General features: G+C 41.8%; 1 protein-coding gene across 4 annotated transcripts in view; it reads left to right on the top strand.

Annotated features, from left to right (window-relative positions):
* TLN2 (talin 2) overlaps window positions 1-22,487 on the top strand; it is a 465,831-nt gene that overhangs the window by 345,924 nt on the left and 97,420 nt on the right. For all 4 annotated transcript variants that reach the window (XM_032174074.2, XM_032174073.2, XM_058427409.1 and 1 more), the window contains 4 exons: window positions 11,414-11,622; window positions 12,751-12,870; window positions 13,884-14,081; window positions 15,148-15,287. In XM_032174074.2, the coding sequence (XP_032029965.1) occupies window positions 11,414-11,622; window positions 12,751-12,870; window positions 13,884-14,081; window positions 15,148-15,287 (667 nt within the window). The remainder of the gene's footprint in view (window positions 1-11,413; window positions 11,623-12,750; window positions 12,871-13,883; window positions 14,082-15,147; window positions 15,288-22,487) is intronic.

Raw genomic sequence — 22,487 nt, 5'->3', positions numbered from 1 at the left:
AGACCTACGCCCTTCATGCCGCTGTGGCCAGCTTCAGGGCCCTGGGCATAGTAGGGGAGGAGGAGGAGTTCATTCCTTTGACAATACACGTGACATTTTTCTCCCAGCAGTTCACCATATATTTTTCAAGCACCATGTGCTTGTTACTGGGCTTGATACTTAGCACACAAAGACTAATAAAATATGATTCCCCCAAACCATTTATGGATTGCCCCGATTAGACTATAAAGAAATAGTAATTGTAGACTTCCAGGTCTTTCTGTGAATCCTGGAATCCTGCTAAAGTAAAGGCATAAAAAAGGTTAAAGAGAATAAGAGATGATAACAAATAAGATGTCAATGGAATGTGTGAAAATGGAAGGAGACGGATGCATGGTAACAGACAGAGGCGAGTGAACAGAAACCTGAGGGGTAGGGGAACCAGCAAGGAAACAAGCTGATTTGTGCTGCAGAACCTTGGGGGGTGAGGCGATACTGAGTATTGGTGATGCCAGGTGCCCGTGAAGGTAGGAGACTCCTTAAACAGGAGTCTCTGTAAGGAACAGATTGCACAATCATCAACTCTAAGAAAAGCAGAAAAGTTATACAATGAGGAAATGTTATTGTGGTAGGAAGTCTATACATATCTCAAATTTTAAAACCAAGAGGTTTCAGTATGAGCACATTTCTTAAAAATATATATGGAAGGAAAGCTTAAGGAATTGAGTGGCTCTAGGAGTGGGGGTGAAGAGGGGAGGAGTGGGTTATGGATCATTGCTTTTGTTATACAGTAACACGCTTGACTTCTTTTTGAAATATGCATTATTATCAAAGTATAATATATGCACAGAAGACAACATAAATCCTTCATGGATACCTTCATAAGGTCTCACAAATTGAAAACACCCAAGAAGCCACTACCAGGATCGAGGAATCAAAAACATCTTCAGCCTCCCGGATGCTCCCTTGTGCCCCCTCCCAATCACTGTATCCCCACTGTCCTTCCCCAGAGGTAAACACTCATGGCTTTTAACAGCATAGATTAATTTTGCCTGTTTTTGAGCTGTAAGTAAATGGAATAATACAATATGTGCCCCTCGTGCCTAGCTGCTTTTTCTCAGCACTATGTTTGTGAGACTCATCTGTGGTACATACAGTGGTTCTTGCATTTCCATTGTCTCTGTGGTATTATATTTACATGAATATAGCTGTTCTTTATGCTGTTGTTGGGCATTTGGGTTGTTTGCAAAAGACACTGCCAGGAACAAGTCCAGTCCAGGTTGTTTAGTGAACATAGTAAGCATTTTCTAGCTGTGTACCTAGGAGTGGATTTCCTAGGTCAGAGGCTCCCCATGTGTTCAGTACATTTCTTTCAGCAGTGTATGGAAGCTCCAGTTGTTCTGTATCCTTGTCACCACTTTGTATTGTCAGTCTTTTAATTTTAGCCCTGTTGGTTTGTGTGCAATAGTATCACATTATGATTTTAATTTTCATTTTCCTGATGAACAGTGCCATCGAGGACCTTTTCATAGGTTTATTGGCCATTTTGTGAAGTATGTTTGTGTCTTTTGCCCATTATTTGAAAATTGGGTTATTGTCTTTTCCTCATTTGTAGGAGTTCTTTGTTACTTGTATATATTTCTTGTATATTGTGATTTGCATTTTTAGTCTCTTAAAGTGCCTTTTGATGAACAAAAGGTTTTATTTTAATATATTCCAATTTATACTTTTTTCTTTATGGTTGGTACTTTTTGTGTCCTATTTTAAAACTTTTGCCTAAGATCATGCCGATGTTCTTCTCTGTCGTATCCTAGAGCTTCACTGTTTGATTTTCATGTTTGGAACTTCGATCTATCTGGAATAAGTTTTATTTATGTGCAGTAGGGTTCATTTAATTGTTTTTCCACATAGGTATCCATTTGACCCAGCACCACTGATTGAAAAGGCTACTGTTTCCCAGTGATCTTTAGTGTCACTCTGTTGTAACATAAGTGAACATATATGTTTGGATCAGTTTGTGGTATTTGTTCTTTTCCATCGATTTAATTGCCTGTTCTTATATTAGTACTATGCTTCCCTAATTACTATACTGCAATTTTATACTATATCTTAATGTTTGGTAATGCACATCCTCCAACTTTGTTGGTTTTCCTCAGGTTCGTGTTGACTGTTCTTGGCCTTTTCCATTTCCACATAAATTCTAGAATCAGCTTGTCAATTTGTACAAAATAATAATAAAAAATACTGTTTTCTTAAGCCAGTATTTTTAAACCACTATTGGGATAACATTGAATCAATTTGGGGAGAATTGACATCTTTATATCATTGAGTCTTCTAATCTGTTAATATCCATTTATTTAGGTCTTCTTTTCTGTCAGTACAGTTTTATGGTTTTCTTCATAGAAGTCTCTATTTTGGTTAAAGTGTGTATGACATCTCTTTTTTCATTCTTTTACTTTCAATTTTTCTTCATACTTATATTTAATGGGTTGGGTATCCTCTGAGCTTGTCGTTGTTCTCTGGGGAGGGCAGAGAGTATTTGGTGGTGTAACAATGTTTTTCTTTCAATTGGAGTATTTTGTCTATTTATAGATAGTGTAATTACTGATATGTTGGAGTTCGAGTCTATCGTCTTACTATTTGTTTTCTCTGTGCCTGCCTGTGGTAAGTTCCTTTTTTTCCCCTTTGCTTGCCTCCTTTCAGATTCATACGCATTTTCTAAATTCTATTTCCTTCCTCTTGAGTAGCTTGTTAGTTGTACATTCATTTACTATTCTTTTTTGACTTCTTTAAATCTAAGTTACTCTGTTTCCTCTTCTGCATAGTGCAAGAATCTTGAGACATGTTAACTTCATTTACCTTTCTTTCAATTATTTTATTGTTTTCTTTTTTGTTGTTGTTTTTGTTTGTTTTTTTTTTTTTTTGTTTTTGAGATGGAGTCTCACGCTGTAACCAGGCTGGAGTGCAGTGGCGCGATCTTGGCTCACTGCAACCTCTGCCTCCTGGGTTCAAGAGATTCTGCTGCCTCAGCCTCCTGCCTCAGCCTCCCGAGTGGCTGGGACTACAGGCGCATGCCACCACACCCAGCTAATTTTTGTATTTTTAATAGAGACGGGGTTTCACCATGTTGGCCAGGATGGTCTTGATCTTTTGACCTCGTGATCCACCCTCCTCGGCCTCCCAAAGTGCTGGGATTACAGGCGTGAGCCACTGCACCCAGCCTTATGTTTTAATTCTGGGTATATTTTCATCTCTGCAATACAGTCTCAGTATTGTTCCAGATAGTCCTTATTCATTTGGATTTCCTCCCATAGTTGCCCTTTCCATTATCCTTGGTTCCTTCTGCATCTCCAGGGACTTTCATTAGGGATCATTTCTCTTCTGCCTGAAGAACTCCCTTCATTATTTTCCTTAGTATTAATCTACTGGTGACAAGTTCTCTCCATTTTGGTTTGTCTAAAGATGCTTTTGTTTAGCTTTTATTTTGGGTGGATAATATCACTTATACAATTTTAGGTTGGCAGTTGTTTTCTTCCAGCACTTTGGAGATGTTATTCCATTGTCGCTGGCTTCTTTTATTTCTGTTGTGAAGTTAGCTATGAAGGTAATGCGGTTTTATTTTTCCCCTTTCCTTGCTTTTTGAGTTTTTTTAGTCTTTGGTTTTCCAGCAGTGTGCCTGGAGGAGTTTCCCTGCATATTTATCCTCCTTTGGGTTGCAAGTACTCCTTGAAAATGGGATTTGTTGTCCTAGGCCAGTTTTCAAAAAATCAACCTTTGTTTCTTCAAATATTGCTTCTGTCCCATTTCCTTTCTCTTATGCTAGATCATTTCACTGTGTTTTCTACATCTTCTCTACCCTTTTCTTCTTCATAATTTTTCTTTTCATGCTCTGTTCTCAATATCTGCTTTTGATCTATCTTCCAGTTCACTTTTCCTCTCTTTAGCAGTGTCTATTCTGCTTTCAACCCCTTCAATTAAGATTTTAATTGTAAATACCATATTTTTCAGTTTTAGAATATCCATTTGATTACTTACAGTTTGTGTCTCTGCTGGAATTCTGTATGTTGTCATCTAATTTCTTCAACATATTTATCACAGTTATTTAAAGTTGAAGTCCAGTATCCTAATATCTGGATAGCCTGTAGCCTGTTTTTATTGTCAGGGATTTTTTTTTTCCACCTCTTGGTTTTTCAGCCATTGGTTTTTTTTTTTTTTTTTTTTTTTATTTTATTATTATTATACTTTAAGTTTTAGGGTACATGTGCACAATGTGCAGGTTTGTTACATATGTATCCATGTGCCATGTTGGTGTGCTGCACCCATTAACTCGTCATTTAGCATTAGGTATATCTCCTAATGCTGTCCCTCCCCCCTCCCCCCACCCCACAACAGTCCCCAGAGTGTGATGTTCCCCTTCCTGTGTCCATGTGTTCTCATTGTTCAATTCCCACCTAGGAGTGAGAACATGCGGTGTTTGGTTTTTTGTCCTTGTGATAGTTTACTGAGAATGATGGTTTCCAGTTTCATCCATGTCCCTACAAAGGACATGAACTCATCATTTTTTATGGCTGCATAGTATTCCATGGTGTATATGTGCCACATTTTCTTAATCCAGTCTATCGTTGTTGGACATCTGGGTTGGTTCCAAGTCTTTGCTATTGTGAATAGTGCCACAATAAACATACGTGTGCATGTGTCTTTATAGCAGCATGATTTATAGTCCTTTGGGTATATACCCAGTAATGGGATGGCTGGGTCAAATGGTATTTCTAGCTCTAGATCCCTGAGGAATCACCACACTGACTTCCACAATGGTTGAACTAGTTTACAGTCCCACCAACAGTGTAAAAGTGTTCCTGTTTCTCCACATCCTCTCCAGCACCTGTTGTTTCCTGATTTTTTAATGATGGCCATTCTAACTGGTGTGAGATGGTATCTCATTGTGGTTTTGATTTGCATTTCTCTGATGGCCAGTGATGATGAGCATTTTTTCATGTGTTTTTTGGCTGCATAAATGTCTTCTTTTGAGAAGTGTCTGTTCATATCCTTCACCCACTTTTTGATGGGGTTGTTTTTTTCTTGTAAATTTGTTTGAGTTCATTGTAGATTCTGGATATTAGCCCTTTGTCAGATGAGTAGGTTGCAAAAATTTTCTCCCATTCTGTAGGTTGCCTGTTCACTCTGAGGGTAGTTTCTTTTGCTGTGCAGAAGCTCTTTAGTTTAATGAGATCCCATTTGTCAATTTTGGCTTTTGTTGCCATTGCTTTTGGTGTTTTAGACATGAAGTCCTTGCCCCCGCCTATGTCCTGAATGGTATTGCCTAGGTTTTCTTCTAGGGTTTTTGTGGTTTTAGGTCTAACATGTAAGTCTTTAATCCATCTTGAATTAATTTTTGTATAAGGTGTAAGGAAGGGATCCAGTTTCAGCTTTCTCCATATGACTAGCCAGTTTTCCCAGCACCATTTATTAAATAGGGAATCCTTTTCCCATTGCTTGTTTTTGTCAGGTTTGTCAAAGATCAGATAGTTGTAGATATGTGGCATCATTTCTGAGGACTCTGTTCTGTTCCATTGATCTATGTCTCTGTTGTGGTACCAGTACCATGCTGTTTTGGTCACTGTAGCCTTGTAGTATAGTTTGAAGTCAGGTAGCGTGATGCCTCCAGCTTTGTTCTTTTGGCTTAGGATCGACTTGGCATTGTGGGCTCTTTTTTGGTTCCATATGAACTTTAAAGTAGTTTTTTTTTAATTCTGTGAAGAAAGTCATTGGTAGCTTGATGGGGATGGCATTGAATCTATAAATTACCTTGGGCAGTATGGCCATTTTTATGATATCAGCCATTGGTTTTGTTTCCTGGTGTTTTCTTTTTTTTTTTTTCTTTAAGACTGAACATTGCTATTTTAAATTGTAGAGATAGTTTGAGGCCCTGAATTATGTTTTTTTCCCTACATAGGATTACTCTTTGCTTCTGGCAGATGGTTAAGATAAGGACAGATCACAATAAAAATGTAGGAACTGAGCTGATTGGAAATTGTGTGGTCTGTTTCCAGTTTACCTTTGAGGGTGTAGCCCTTGAGTGTCCCATCTGAAAGGGTTGCTGTTTACCCGGGCTATTCTGTTTTTTGGGCTCAGAACTATGCTTTTCTCTTCTAGCCCCATGAGATTTCAAGAAACTTTCCTCAGCTTCTCAGCTTCTTGGTAACAGGTTACATATTAGAAAATGCCTTTAGAGAAAAAGCAATCCTGAACATTGGACTCACTCCTTCTTTTCAAGATCTTGGCCCTCTTTACTTTGGTGCCTTGGTATTTCTCCAGTGTCTTCAAATAAATGTTTTATATATGTTTTCCAGAGTTTCTTTGTGGGAAGGCTGATTTTCAGTAAGTTATTCTGCCATCACTACAAGCAAAATCCTCTTTGATTTGTAAAAACTGTATACATTTATTACTTTGAAAATAAAAATTTTAAAGAGCACAATAGGAACACAAAGTTATAGTACAGTATATACAGTACCTGCAATAATAAGAACACAAAATTTGATCCCAGTAGGAGGGTAGGGGAAATTTTCAGAGCAGAATTGACACCTAGCGAGGGCTTTGTGGATTGTTTAGGAGTCCTTTAGCATTCTAGGAGGAGGAAAAGTATGATAAAATTCTTAGAAAATCATAGGGTAATATGAGAGATTTAAATTTCAGAAATTTCTACACTTTCCCGAAATCTTGCCAGCTGTTGTGTAGATGATGAAATGCATATTTAGTAGAGAAAAGACTACTTTACAGGTTGCGTCATCTCATACCAATAACACCCAGGAAGACATGCTGTCTAGTTGGTGTCTGAAAAACAGCCTAGAAGTAGCCCCATTTAATTTTGGCAGGCACTGGAAGGCAGTTGCATAAGTGAGCACTGCATGTATGATGCCTTAAAAATGAGAGAAGGCTGATGGAAGGAACTGAAGATGGTGAAAGTCATAGGCAAAGAGGAAGTGAGAAATAAGAGGATAAGGCTGAAAAGTTAGGCCAGGGTCAGATCCTAAAGGGCCTCATAAGCTAAAATAAATGAGTTATACTTTAACTGAAGAATATGTGAACATGTTTTTCAGCTGTGGACACAGTTCATATTGCTTTTTGTATAGGTTGCCCTTCCTCCCGTGTGTAGAATAGATTGGATGGAAACAAAGTGGTAGGCAAGGAAGCTGTTGCATTAATCCAGGTAAGAGATGGTAGTGTCCTACAGTGGAGACGAAGTGATGGATTGAAGAAGCAAAAACCCAATCGTTCTTGGTGACTGGTTAGAAGTTGGTGGAGATGGTAACATGAACGGTTCCAAGTGTTTGGTCTTATAGCTGAGTGAAGAGTTGTATGAATCACTGATGGGAACACAGGACCATTGGTAGGAGCAGGGGAGGTGAAGTTCAGGAATGCTGGATTTGGCACTAAATATATTCCATTTGAAGTGCTTGCAGAGTATGCAGTGAGAGCATCATTAGGCAGCTAAATCTTTGGCTCCGGAACTCAGTAGAGAAGGCTGGGCTGGATGATACAGATTTGAAAATTATTGGTAAAATGATAATGATTGGAAGTAGATAATTTTGCCAACAAGGAGTGGTAGAGTGAGAGACAGCTTATCAGTTGTAATTCTGAAGAACCTGGCTGGTCAAGGAGGAAACTGGCAATGGAAATCTTTGAAAGAAAGAAGAACATGGAGCTGTGGAGAGGGCAGGGAAACCAGGAGAGAGGGATGTCTCTAGAACCATAGACACAGTTGCTGCCCAGAAAGTCATGTCAAATGGGAGACTTAAGCATCCATTAGCTTTAGGAATAAGGAGGTCACTATTCTCCTTGTTGAAGGCGGTTTCAGGAAAGTTGGAGAATGGATGGGAAGCAAGGAAAGAGAGAGCACGTGTGGAAAACTTCTCCATGGGTCTCAGTTTCCTTGTCCATAATTGAGGTGTGTGGGATTTTCAGAAGTTTCACGTGAGCTGCCACTGGGCTGTATTCTAATGCAAGTGTGTTTCTGTTTGGCCAATGCAGCGTTCAAAATATATTTCTGTATAGCTGATTACAATTACACAGAACCCTTTGTAAATGCTTTGGAACAGATAAAAGATTTGTGTCATACCTGGTCTTTATCTTCTGAAGTTGCTCTGTGGCCCAATACTGTCTGGATACGCAATCCACATGAATTCTGGTAAAGAATAGCAACCATTATGTAGAATGCTACTATATTTGATATCACTTGATATGCCTTCATAAGATTCTGTTACTGAGTATCATTTAAGATCCAGATGGCAAGAATACTGTGAAAGTAATCTGTGTTTTCAAAGGACTGGTTATCGAAACAGAAATCTGCTTTCGTATTTCACACTGGTGGTTCTGGTATTGTGGTGCACACTTTGACTGCAGGAAGAGTTCCATTTGGAGGGTGTTGTTTGCTTGGAGATCTGACCCTGTAGTGATGATCATTGAGAATGTTGCTGTGCGTTCAGCCATACACAGCCATGGGTGTTCACTGGGCTTTCTGACCTCTGGTGGCCTTGTTTCATCCTTTTGATGGTATGGCTTCCTCTTTGCAGAAACCTGATCTCTCTCAAGAAGATCCTTGATGTGCTTTGAGATTTCACAGTGAGTCCTTAGCAGAAAACACATGGGATGGACCAGGTTAAGTTTTTGGAATTTAGCTCTTCTGATTTCTGCGTTTTTTAAAATTGTATGAGTCTATGAAAGGTTTTTCACTAAATGGGTTTCGCATGAACATGTCTTTTCTAATTGGATATGATAAATGATTTACTCCTCCAAACTTATATACGACTCAAATAGAAGTGGATTCAAGAGTCCATATGACAAATGGGAAGACAAGAGGAGAGGTCTAGAAATCACAGCCTAGAATCTGCAATGGTCAGAGCTAGGAACTCAGCCTCTCCTAAAACCCATGAGAAACGGAGGCCCAGAGGGAAAAGGCAGCAGTTTAGACCACACAACTAATCAGCAGCAGAGCCAGAGCCAGATGAGGTCTTAACTACATCTGGCGCTTTTCTGAGCAACAGCATCCTTCAACCCTGTGCCAAAAGCTTAAGCGTAAAATGGAATGACCATTCTCCTCAGATTGTTTCTCTCCTTCACCTTAGCTTTGTTTACCTTTGTGCTTTCTCTTCTGGGCTTCTCCTCTGCCATAAAAAGCACTTAGTTTAAAATTCTTTTGTTCTGCCAGCTGTACTCAGAAGTGCCATGGGATAAATGATAGATTGGCAGCTTTGTAATTTACCTTGATTAGATCATAGTTTTATATCCCAGCTGTGTGATTTACTAAATATTTACATATTAGCAAGCCTGCAGCACTGCAAACCCATCTGGTTTTATGGATCTGAGGCCTTTCACACTCGATTGTATCACAGAGCCTCGCCCTCAGTGAGGAAAAGACCACCTGCTGTGTAGGTGCTGACTCAGCTGAGGTAGCGGCTAGTAAAGACCACACTCACGGGTGCCGAGAGACCTTCCAGCTCAGTCCTGTAGAAAATAGTCATTTCAAAAGTTCAGTGTGAGAGAGACATTGATTTGCGTATTTTTCATGTAGGTCTTATATGTTCTAACAAAAAGGGCTCGTAGTTCTCTACCGCAAAGAGCACTATAAAGAATATTTGACCTCAAAGTGAGGAAAGCTCAGATCTAGCTCTCCTGCCACCTCTGGAAGTGTTTGTGGGCAAGATATGTCTCAGCACCAGGCTTCATCTGTGAAATTTCATGAGATGAGCTCTAGGGTAAGCTGTTCAGCGATTCTCAGGCATTGTATGTGTCCTGGCATCTTCAGTCTTCATCCTCTTCTTGGGTGTGCCAAGGACTGCGTGCCAGGTAGTAAGACTCACGTTTATTCCACATGAGGTGGTGCTACAGCTTTAAAGGACTAGTTTATATTCGTCGTTTATCACCAAATCCCATCATCTGTTTAGATGCAAATTTAAAGAGAAGCAGGCACTTCACAAAAGAGGATATCTAAATGGCCATTAAGTGCATGCAAAGGTGCTCAACACCATTACTCATTAAGGGCATAAAAGTTAAAACCTCACTGAGATGCAGCTACACATGCATCAGAATGATTAAATTAAAATCCGATGCTCCCTGGTGTTGGCTAGGATGTAGAGCAACTGCAGTTCGTACAGATTGCCAGTGGAATGTGTAATGGTAAAGTCATTTTGGAAAACTGTTTTTGTAGTATCTTCTAAAGCTAAGTATATACTTACTCTATGACCTAGCAGTTCAACTCCTAGGTTTATATCTAAGAGAAGTGATCCATATGGCCACTTGAATATATATATATATATAAGAACTTTCTTGTTAGACTCATTCATAACAGCCCCAAACAGGAAACAACCCAAATGTCCGTCAGCAAGAGAATGGATAAACAAATACTGGCAGATTTGTATCGTGGAATACTATATAGCAAGAAAAAAGAAAGAACTGCCACATATCACAGCTTAGCTGAATCTCACAGCATTATGGTCAGAGAAAGAAAGCAGACACAAAAGAATACATATATGTGGTTCTGTTAACATGAAGTTTAAGAACAGGTAAAAGGGCCGGGCGCAGTGGCTGACGCCTGTAATCCCAGCATTTTGGGAGGCCAAGGCGGGCGGATCACGAGGTCAGGAGATTGAGACCATCCTGGCTAACACAGTGAAACCCCGTCTCTACTTAAAAAAAAAAAAAAACAATTACAAAAAATTAGCCGGGCAGGGTGGCGGGCACCTGTAGTCCCAGCTACTCGGTAGGCTGAGGCAGGAGAATGGCGTGAACCTGGGAGGCGGAGCTTGCAGTGAGCCAAGATCGTGCCACTGCACTCCAGCCTGGATGACAGAGTGAGACTCCGTCTCAAAAAAAAAAAAAAAAACAGGTAAAAGTAGTCTAAGGTAATAGACATTAGAATGGTGATTACTTCTGGTGTGAAGGGAGCATTGACTGGCACAACTGATGGTGGATATGTGGCTGTATCCATATGTGCCAATTCACGGAGCTGCACGTGTAGACTTGTTCACTGTAGTGTACTGTAAGTTATGCCCCAGAAAGACAATTGAGAAGAACGGTGCTTTTACATGGCCTCCCACAAACATGTACATGAACATATCCAAGTGTATCCATCTGTGTACTCCCATGCACTTGATGTTCTAGGTCTAGGGACAGTGGGGCAGTGGGAGCAAGAGAAATCAGGGGGACGAAGTCTTTAGTATCGCATTTGTTATTAATGTGTCTCTTGATTTGGCCCAGAGCCAGGGGGATATGTTTCTGAAGCCAGCTACTTCTTTGAGAAACACAGCAATTCAAATTTTATGAAGACTAATCTGCAGCTCCAGTTCTGTGCCAGGCCCTGGCCCAGAAGCTTACTCCTAAGTAAAATGTGCCATTTAGATGAAGTCTAACTGGAACTCTGATGGACTTTTATCCCCAGGGGTGGCTGCTAGAGAGACGGCCCAAGCTCTAAAAATACTGGCCCAGGCCGCCCGTGGAGTGGCTGCATCGACGACCGACCCCGCGGCCGCCCATGCCATGTTAGATTCTGCTCGAGACGTGATGGAGGGCTCCGCCATGCTCATTCAAGAGGCCAAGCAGGCCCTGATTGCACCTGGAGATGCAGAGAGTCAACAAAGACTGGCTCAGGTGAGGCTAGGAAGGAGAAATTGTGGTTGTCATGGTCATCATTAACGTGGACATGTGGGCGGGCTGTCTCCTGGGCGCTTTTCCCTGATATGAACACTGACACAGCAGATGTTTTCAGAAACTTCCAAAGGTCATAACAGTGCTGGCCATACATGATACTCACTTTTGTAAGTCTTGCCTAGTATTCTCCACATTAATGTGTGATCTGCTTAATTCATGGTCAGCAGAGGGCATGGGGGCCTTCGAATTCTGTCCTTGGGAGTTTCGGAGCCAGGACATAACATGCTTGTTTTGGGCCTGTGTGTGCTGAGCTATATTGCTGTTCCTCGCCAGGGAATGAGGTAGATCCGCTAGGGCTGGCCACTCAGAAGTTTTCAACCCTGGCTCTCTATTACTTCTTTGAATGCTTCTTCGACTGCATGGTGGAACCAGTTGGCTAAGGAGCATCCAGGCAGAGTCCTAGACGTGGGGCTGGGAAGGAGATGGCTTAGATTAGAGGGAATGACACTCCCCACCTCCAAAGACCTTCCTTTTAATTGAGGATACCAAAGAATGCAAACAGGGAGCCACCAAACATTTCTAGGCAGGGTGAGGGCAACTCCAGGTTGTGCTCAGAGTGCCCCACTTGCCCTTGGGCAGAATGAGGTTTGGGAGGATGACCCCATGAGTCACTGAGCAGAAATTAACCACAGGCCTTCTAATTGTGATCCAAACAACTCAAGGTCTCCTTCCACCTTGGCGACCTCAGCAGGACTCCCAAGAAGGGAGATAATTTTCATTTCTCTTGGTATAAGAAATCTTTGCTTTAGAACCTGACCTCATGCTGGAGAGTTCTATATTTGAATCACAAAACTGTGGCTTAGCCTGGCTTTGGGGAGCAGGTGGGATGTGCTGTGTCACTATGTCAGACCCTTTGCTGAGACGGAATGTTAATCCCAATGAGAGGGTGGAAACTTCTCTGGGACAAGGGGCCTGGATGAGGTGATGTAAGACAGGTAACAGTGGCAGGTGGATGCTGGTGGGTCATTTCCGTATCTATTTCAGCTCTGCATGTTGTCACTGCCCATTCCCAACAAATGTGCAGAAATGTTTGTACTTAAAGGTGCTTCTCTCCCTCCACGAATTCAGGTGGCTAAAGCCGTCTCACACTCCTTAAATAACTGCGTAAATTGCCTCCCTGGGCAGAAGGATGTGGACGTGGCCTTGAAGAGCATCGGGGAGTCCAGCAAGAAGCTGCTTGTGGATTCGGTGAGAGGTTCTTAGACTGGGAAAGGACACTGGGGGACTAGGCTCACATTAGGTGTGAGTGAAGTCTTCTTCTCTCCATGAGATCTCTGAGCAGCTAACCCTTCCTTTAGGAGTCCTGTTTTTCCCGCCAGTCTTTGTTTTCTGTGTTTTGCTGTCTGATAACAAAGTTCTCAGGTGGAGCTTTTAAAGTTTACTTTTTCTTTGAGCCATGTTGCCATTTCCTCTTGGATCATCCCAGTGAGACTGGCAAAGGGGTATGTGATCACCTGGCTTCTCATCAGGACATCTCAGATAGTGACAATCAGGTGTTGGAAGGGTACATGTGTCCAAGACTCAGTGAGAGAGCGAGTAGTCTGAGGAATTTCACCTTGGGGCCTGTTCCCTTCCCTGCTTTGTGAGTCTTGCTGAAGGAGGGTTTGTGCTCATGCATCTTTGTTTCTTGTCTGCACAGGTATAGAGGCAATGTATGTGGGTGATGAATAGAGTCTAGCTTAACTCCCTAGAACTTTTCCCAAATGGTTATCATTCTGCTAGATGACATTTAAAAGTTATTAGCAAAGGCCACTAATATAATCGGTGGCTATTAGTTTGGAAGAACATGATTTGAAGTTTGAGAGCATCTGTCTTTTAGTTTACAAAGCTAAAACTTAGCTTTCATCTTAAGAGAGACAAAATAGGGTAGAGTTTTGGAGAATGGACCCTGGAGTCAGATTGCCTTGGTGTGGATCCTGTCTCTGCCACTTAGGAAACCTTGAACCCCTGTAGATAGCTTACATTTTTAGATCCACAGTGTCTAGCACTGAGTAGGTGTTTGATAAATTTAAATGAATGAATGGATGTATATGTTGAGGGTCAAACCTATTAATAAAATGGGCTCAGATGACTCAGAGCCTTTTAATCGTGATGACTCAAATGCATCTCTGAAGAGTCTGTCTCCCCTCCACAATACCTTCCTTTTATCCCTCCCCTGCAAAGCAAAATGTCTCATGGGGTGTGCCGTCTGTTCCCCACAGCTACCTCCAAGCACGAAGCCTTTCCAGGAAGCCCAGAGTGAACTGAACCAGGCAGCAGCTGATCTGAACCAGTCTGCTGGGGAAGTAGTCCATGCCACCCGGGGCCAGAGTGGAGAGTTGGCTGCAGCCTCTGGAAAGTTCAGTGATGATTTTGATGAATTCCTCGATGCTGGCATTGAGATGGCTGGCCAAGCTCAGGTGGGTGTGGAGATGGTTGTCTGGAGTTGACCTTAGCCTCTCCTCTCAGATGGACAATCCATCCTTGAGACTGACCGAACAAATAGGAAAAGGAACCTGGAAACAGGCAGGCCATTCTTTTTGCTGCTTAGGAAGCTCATGCCCTCATGGGAATGGCATTCCCAAAAATGCTATCAGCTTATGCATGAGGTGCTGTTAGTAATGAAGGATAACTTCTCCCACAATCCTCCAGCAGAATTCATAGTCTTACTATTTGGAGGGAGGGTAGGAGGAGGGAGAATATTTAACAAAGATTAGAACAGCTCTTCAAATGTGGGATAATACAATAAAAATATATATGTATTTGAGGTTTAATGGACCATTCAGATGGTCAGTGTCTAATACTGAGTGTCAAGTGATTAAAAATTACCTCCTTCAGATGAACAGATAAACCCCTTGTTTAGAACAAGGGAGCTTGACTGATCTGGTGTCAGCTTGCAGAGCTGTTTTTTTTTTTTTTTCTGCGCTCCTTTGACCTCCCTAAAAGAGATAACCAGGGTGTATCTTCTTCTAGTATCTACAAAGAATTGTTTCTCAGATGGCAACCGGGTGAGAAATGTGTCCTTTCCCGAGTCAGGAACTTCAGGGATGCAGTCAGCTCTGAATATCGAGACAGTGCTGGTCGTTTGTGCCAGGCCGAGATGTACAGCTCCTTGACAACTCCAGCATTGTTGAGCAAGATGCTGGAATCGCTGCCTGGTCTGTGCATTGGCTCACAGCTCGCTCGCTCTCCTCCCACCCTGCTCCCCGCTTAATGCCTCTAGTTGTGAGAAAGCACAGCTCTTGGCTGACCCACTTGGGGATGGATTTCTTTCCCCATGGCATGCATCTTGATCTGAGCATCTGTTTGGAGAAGGGTAGACACTGGTCAGTGTCTCACCGAGTTAGGCATCTGCGGGCTAACTGGGTTTAATGTAATCTACACGGATAACCTGCCTGCATGTCAGGATACTGCTCCTAGCTCTCTGAATGCCTCCTTCAAGAAATGGACAGGCCCTAATTGCTCTGGCTCCTTTTGACCTTCCAGACAAAAGAAGACCAGATCCAAGTGATAGGGAACCTCAAGAATATCTCGATGGCATCCAGCAAGCTGCTGTTAGCTGCCAAGTCTCTCTCTGTAGATCCAGGAGCTCCCAACGCGAAAAATCTCCTGGCTGCAGCTGCAAGGTAAGAGTGGGACAAAATGTGCTTTCGTGTGTGGTTAGACAGTGTCATTGCAGTCTGAAGATGTGCCTGACAGCCTCCCACTTTTGCTGAGCAAAAGAATTGGTGCTGTCCTTAGGTCATGGGAGGTGGAGCTGAGAGTGATGGACAGTATTTTATAAAACTGGCTCATTTCCATGTTCTTTCCCCACTAAAAATATCTTCTGTCTTCTCATACAGCCTTTTCAGTAGAGACTTAAATAGATGTAAGGTCCATTTTGACTTATAAATGCAATGAATTAAACAGATTTTTTTAAGTAGTGTTATATCTTTCAGAGTATAAAATAATATATGCTTCTTGAAAACTCAGAAAATACTGAAAAGTGTAAAGATGAAAAGCAGTGCTCATCAAGTCATTCAACAGACTTTTATTGAGCACTTAACCATGTGCCTGGCATCAGTGTTAGATTGAACGTAACATGTTGTATCTGTCACATGGGGAAGGCTCCACTTTAAGATGAGTAGGGAGGTAGTGGGAATAAATTGTTTTTGGAAATATATTAAAACATGAGTGTGAATTTTGGATGCCTTTGGTGTCCTTCTTTCCTGTTGGTTTCACCCAGGGAAGTGGGTAAAACAGTATAGTTTCTGCTCCAGGGCCACAAGTTAGTTCAGTAACTAGTGGTGAATGTGGTATGTGGAGCACTGCAGTGGCAGCCCAGGGGGTTCTCATATCAGCAGCCCCTGTTTCATTTTCCTGAACCCAGAGAGTAGGGTGGTCATGATTCTGTGGTGGTGCAGGCATGTTTTCTTAGCATTATTTAACGTCATATTATATATAAGAAAGCTGACAGTGGAGAGAGATTAAAAGCAGGACTATTAGGGGTTAGAGAGTAATCGGAAGCCTTTTCATAATGTGCAGATTTATGATTTTTGAAAAGCGTAGCTTTGATTCTGCTTTCTTTTTTTAAACTTGGTTTTTTAAAATTTGCGTGTGTGTGTGTGTGTGTGTGTGTGTGTGTGTGTCTTTATATCTCCCCTGGAAATCAATGGCTGTTTTTTAAATTGTCGGCATCAAGAGACCCGAATTATATTCCAGGCTTTAATGCTTGACTAACTCAATAGCATTGGTCAGGTTGCTCAGCCTGTCTAAACTTTCCCATCTGCAAAGTGGGGGTATGAACTACATCATCCCTAAAGCTCTCCTTAGCTCTCAGCACATAAGATCTCATGGTACTCATGGTCCAAACATGTCCTTCCTGCCTTCTTGGCTTGTAGTGGGGTGTGTGTGTGTGTGTGTGTGTGTGTGTGTGTGTGTGTGTGTGTGAAGGGTTAGACACTGTCACAGCAGTTTGCTTGCAAACCCTTGAGTTTCTTCATTTATTCCTGGAAGGTATTAACTGCAAACAATAGCTAGAGCCACTAGGGGATTGGAAAATTATCTTCCCATCTCATGCTTTGTTCGTGACTATTCTAGTGAATAAGTGACCTCCCTTGATGGTGGGAGAGATGGGAGGTGGGGTTGGGGGTGATGTCTGTTCTGTTGAGCAGCTGTTTCTGATAGAAAACCCCCTCTTGATCATTCCTTTTTTTCCTACAAAGAGCCTTTGGATAAGGCAACTGACATTTCCAGGTATCTGAACTCAGATGTTTTTCATTATCTTCAATTTTTTGCATCATTTCAAAATTACAGGTTCCAACTTGGAATGGCTTCACTCTCCTAAATTGTGGGAAGGAGGGGGAATGTATAAATTGCCCTTTTGAAAGCCAGATATAGAAGGAAACAGAACCGGAAAGAATATTGCTGGTGTATGGCTCTGTGAATAGGTGCAGGCCCCCTGGTGGTGGCTTCAAAGAAAGGACATGGGGAAAAGGGAAAAAAAAAGCTTTCTTTGCCTTTCTGTCCTGGCTTTTAGCAGTTGACAGAGAATTCCCAGCCTGGTGATTTCATAGCCAAGTAAGCACTTAAAAATCATCATGTGAAAATGATTGTCTCAGGATGGAACTGTTGGAAGAAAACGCTGGCACATTCTCCTTGGTTTCTTGGCGCATTTTGGCAAGCTTCTGCTCCCTGGGGCTGTTTCTCAGCAGAGGCTCCAGCCAGGTCAAGAGGGTCAGGCAGGCTCCTCTTGGGACACAAAGCTCTGCCAGGCTGGGATTCATTCATTCATTGTCTTATTCATTCATGTCTTCATTACATAGATTTTCATCACAGGCCTGATGTGGGTGAGGCCCAGTGCTGAGTGCACACTGTGAATAAGACAGGGCCTGTCTTATTATGTGTGTCTTTATATCTCCCCTGGGAGATCAATGGCTGTTTTTTAAATTGTCGGCATCAAGAGACCTGAATTATATTCCAAGCTTTAATACTTGACTAACTCAGTTGCATTGGTCAGGTTGCTCAGCCTGTCTAAACTTTCCCATCTGCAAAGTGAGGGTGTGAACTACATCATCCTTAAAGCTCTCCTTAGCTCTCAGCACATAAGATCTCAAGAGGGTCAGGCAGGCTCCTCTTGGGGCACAAAGCTCTGCCAGGCTGGGGTTCATTCATTCATTGTCTTATTCATTCATGTCTTCATTACATAGATTTTCATCACAGGCCTGATGTGAGTGAGGCGTAGTGCTGAGTACACACTGTGAATAAGACAGGGCCTGTCTTATTATGTATGTCTTTATATCTTGTGTATTTATAACCCTCATTATGTGGCCCTGGTGGAGTTAGGCAGGACTCACCACATGCTCCCCTCATTTCATCTGGGCCTAGAACAGTCCTGCATAAAAGTGCACAGGAAGCTGGGCAGAAGGGATCTGATCATCATAGTCTCAGTCTTCAGTCCTCTGTCCTGTTGTTCTTGAGACTGTCAGGTCCTGCCTGTCCTTCCTGTGTGTATCCTCAAAGTCCCCAGAAATGCCACTGCGGGGACCCAGGCCTGGACCAACTCAGCCCTGTCCCACTCCTGTGTTAACAGTCTCGAACCCCTTATTATTTGTGGTCTCTGTGGTCCTTCTTGCTCTGGGAAGAAAAAGTTTGCTTCTGGAGAAAAAAGTAGAGGATGTCTTTTTCCTCTCTTCTTAATTCTGCCTCCGAGCCTGGGTACGTTTTGCGGAGCCTACCTAGCCCCTTGGTTTTGGATGCCTAGGGGAGAGGAAGTCATTTGCTATTTAGTGCCTGGCTTGTTCGTTTTCTTCCTATCTAACTGTTTGGGTTCTGGCTGTTTTCTGACAAGTTGGATGGAGCTGGAGACACTTTGTCACCCATTCATCAGCCTTTTTCCCCAACCAGGGGCTGGTCAGGTGCTCCGTAAACTTAGTCAAGGAAATAGAAAACCTAGCTTGCAGCTGCCAAAAGGAAGGGGGTATCCTACCTCTGGGCACCTTCCCTGAATCACTGCTCACCACCACAGTCATCCTGGCCAGAAGGACTCCAGAACTGAGGAGGCTTTAAGCCCACAGCAGCCAGCATCAGACCCCCGGGCCAGGTTTCAGCTGCTTTCCAGTCCGCAGAGGGTGCTTCATAGGAACTGACAGGTAGCACCTGCACCCTGGCTCCCCTTTGGTCTGAGGTTCTTGCTGGGCAAGGCTCTGCCTGTCCCCAAAGGCTGTGAAGATGGATGGTCTAGCAAGCAGCACAAACGAGAAGAGTATGTTTGCTCCGTAAACAGAAAGGTGTACAAGAGACCTTTGCTCTCTGTGGGTCTTACCTAGAATGTTTCCTTCCCTCTATCCAGATCAGGATCTCACTCAGCCCCGACTTTTCCAATTGCTTCGGTCTACATCGAGCCCTCCCTTTCAGGCAGACTCTGTGCCCCATGGCTGAGGCTTTCATTTTCTTCCGGCTCCCTGCGAGTCCCTACATATATCTGGTCCCTTGCTCAGTGATCCATTATGCCCTGCCAGGTGTACCGCCCTGGTACTGCTTTCTTTCATCCAACTTCTTTGTACCTTGTCTTCTCATTGTCTTGCCTTTTCGATTAGATTGCAAACAACTTGCCACGCTAGAGGGACATAAACGATTATTTTTGTTATTTTTAATTTTTTTTTTAAGAGAGGGAGTCTTGCTGTGTTGCTCAGCCTGGTCTCGAACTCCTGGCCACAACCTCTGGAGTAGCTGGGATTATAGGCACAAACCACCATGCCCAGCTAGATGATTATTATTATGTTTTTATTTATTTTTATTTTGAGATGGAATTTCGCTCTGTCACCCAGGCTGGAGTGCAGAGGCGCGATCTCGGCTCACTGCAGCCTCCGCCTCCCGGGTTCAAGTGATTCTCCTGGCTCAGCCTCCCAAGTAGCTGAGATTACAGGCACATGCCACCATGCCCAGCTAATTTTTGTATTTTTAGTAGAGACGGGGTTTCACCATGTTGGCCAGGCTGGTCTCAAAACTCCTGACCTAGTGATCCACCCACCTCGGCCTCCCAAAGTGCTGGGATTCTAGGCGTGAGCCACCGCGCCCGGCCTAGATTATTTTTTAATCTCTGTCCCTTGACGTAACAGGACCCTGGGAATACAGAAAGGTCAATTTCGGTTTGCTCATTCCTCCTTTCCCAGGCACCTCCTCCCTGGAGGCAGGCAGAGATGTCTGCTGCTGCTTTTTACCCTCTAAGCTCCTGACTGGGTGACTTGTGCGAAATAGGTAATCAAAAGCACAAAGTGGTTGATTTTCTTCTCACACTCCACCCCAATTCTGTATCTACTTAAAACTTCCAGCCAGAGCTCTCACACTTCAATTGAATCTATTCAGCATCTCTGAACACTAAATAATGTTTTACCTTAACCCTTTTTAACCATTGAAGTTGTAGATCCAATTTTTTTAGAAACTGAGAGTAGATAGATAAACCTAGATGAAAACACTATCTCTATAAGGTAGCATTATGGTTATTTAGCTTTTTTTATTTTTAAAAATGAACTTATGTAGCTTTGATCACTAAAAAAAGATTGTAAAAAAAAAAAGTAACTACTTCAGACCTATTTGGATTTACAAAGAACAGAGACCCTTCTAATTTTGGCCATATTTTTTAAGATAACGTAAATTGATTAATTTCTAACGGGTGGTAGATTTATTGAAACTTTTTCTTTCAAAACAACATTATGAAGTCCCTTCACATTTTAATATATGTCATTCTATCATTTTCTATGCATATATATGTTTATTTTTAGAGGGGTAGGCCCATTCTATTTATGCTATTTTGTAAATTTTATTTTCCTTAATCATGTAACACATATATTCATCTGTGACATTAGTAATATGCTACACACTGACTTTTAATGGGTCCCCAGAATTCTCTTGTGGGGTGTATATTTAATCCTCTGTTGTTGCGTATTTGAGTTGCTCCACATTCTTTGCTCTTATAAATAGCTGCTGGGGTTTAAAACATAAATATTATTTTTCATCGTCAAATTTACATAACCATTTGCCTCTGGACCACTTAGCACTTATTTAGCTATGTAATCCTGACTGTAAAATGAGTTATGGGAATTCGCGATAGCTAAATAATGCTTCTTAGTTCTGGATCAGTATTACCCAAGCATCTCACTTAGACACGGGATGCTGTGCTGGCACTTTTGCCTATTACCCAATCACAAACCCTTAGTCTGTTGGTTTTTGTCCCAAGTTTTTATTTGAAAAAATTTTACATCTACAGAAAAGTTTAAGAGTTGAGGAAAACTGGCAGCTTTCCCACAGCTGTATATCCTCTGGATTCACCAATTATAAACACTTAGTTTTTAATGGAAGAAACTTTTATATAGCAACAAGGTTTTTTAAAAAACACAGATAAACAGGAAACACAGAGAGAATTAAGCTAAATAGAAAGTTTCTGTGATATGTGGAAATAGCACCAAACGATCATGCCATTATGATGTTGATATATGCCAGCCTATCTCAGAAGTGTGTCTCAAGGCCATCACCATGTAGAACAGGGTGCTGGACTCCCCAGGAGGTACTTTAAATGCGCGCATTGAGGACTACACCCTCCGCAATCCTTGGAACTAGGGATTGTCCAGCTGTCTCCTTGTTCTTGTTTTGCTTTGCACCATAGAGAGCGCAGTGCTTCCCAGTGACACCCTAATTAAATGGCGGTCACCAAATAAATGAATCACCAGAGTCAAGCTTACAAAAACTATTTTAGAATTTTTCCTGTCACCCTAGCTCAATTTAAAATTGAAAGCAGTATCTCCTCATCAGATAATTAAGCCGATTGCTTTCGTACATTGGCAACATCATTTTCTGTCTAATTTGATATTCTGTGGGAAGCTGCAAAGCCAATTTAACTAATAAAATGAGGCATCTTTTATATTAGTGTTGGTGATTAACAGCAATATGTGCCTATTTTATTTTTGTTTAACTTGGCAAAGCTGCCGTGGTTAGAAACTGAGTAGAATTCTGGGCCCTGCCGGAAGTGTGGACCAGTTATGACAGTGCAGAAAAGAATTATGTATTTGGTTTTGGAGTCAGATAGGCATGAGTTTAAGTCTTATTTCTGCTGCTTATTTGTAGCTCCTCTTTGGGAGTTATCTCAGATTTTTCATTTATAAAATGCATGGGTTTTCCATTTTAAGACTTAGTATAAAGCTAGTCGTTAAGACAGTGTGGTATTGACAAAATATTGACCATGTAAATCAGTGCAACACATATCAATGGTGAAAAGATTGTCTTTTCAACAAAAGGGGCTGGAACTATGGGGCTTACATATGCAAAAAAATTTTTAAAACAACTGTGAGCTGTATCTTATACTATATAAAAAGTTAACTACGAATGGCCATGACTTTCAAAATTATCCATGTCATTACTTCAGACAAATTAAACGGGCTGCCCAGGAGGGACAGAGTCCTTGTCAATGACTTGTGCTCAATAGGTAATCAGAAGCACAAAGTGATTAATTTTCTTCTCACACTCCACCCCAATTCTGTATCTACTTATGGGCTACCTCTTAGAAACAAGTAAAGTCATATAAGAGTCCCTAGTTTATTTCTGTTAATGTTAACAAAGAAAATAGCTATTTTAATGAATAATTTTGTGGTCACTTTTGGGAACCAGTCAATCATATAGAATTTAATGGAAGGAAGAAATTTTAAAATCATAGGCACAGTTCACTTTATGTCCATGTATTAAAAAATGTACATAATATTTTGTACATTTTTTATCTTGTTTCATGCGGTTGTCTTGCTCCATGGGGACTGCTGATGAAGGGTCTCAAATAGTGCTAATATGGTCTATTTGCT

This window comes from Hylobates moloch, unplaced genomic scaffold, assembly GCF_009828535.3.
Source record: "Hylobates moloch isolate HMO894 unplaced genomic scaffold, HMol_V3 SCAFFOLD_14, whole genome shotgun sequence".
In the NCBI taxonomy this organism is placed as follows: domain Eukaryota; kingdom Metazoa; phylum Chordata; class Mammalia; order Primates; family Hylobatidae; genus Hylobates; species Hylobates moloch.
The sequence above is the reverse complement of the archived record's forward strand: the minus strand, read 5'-3'. Positions and strand labels throughout refer to the sequence as shown.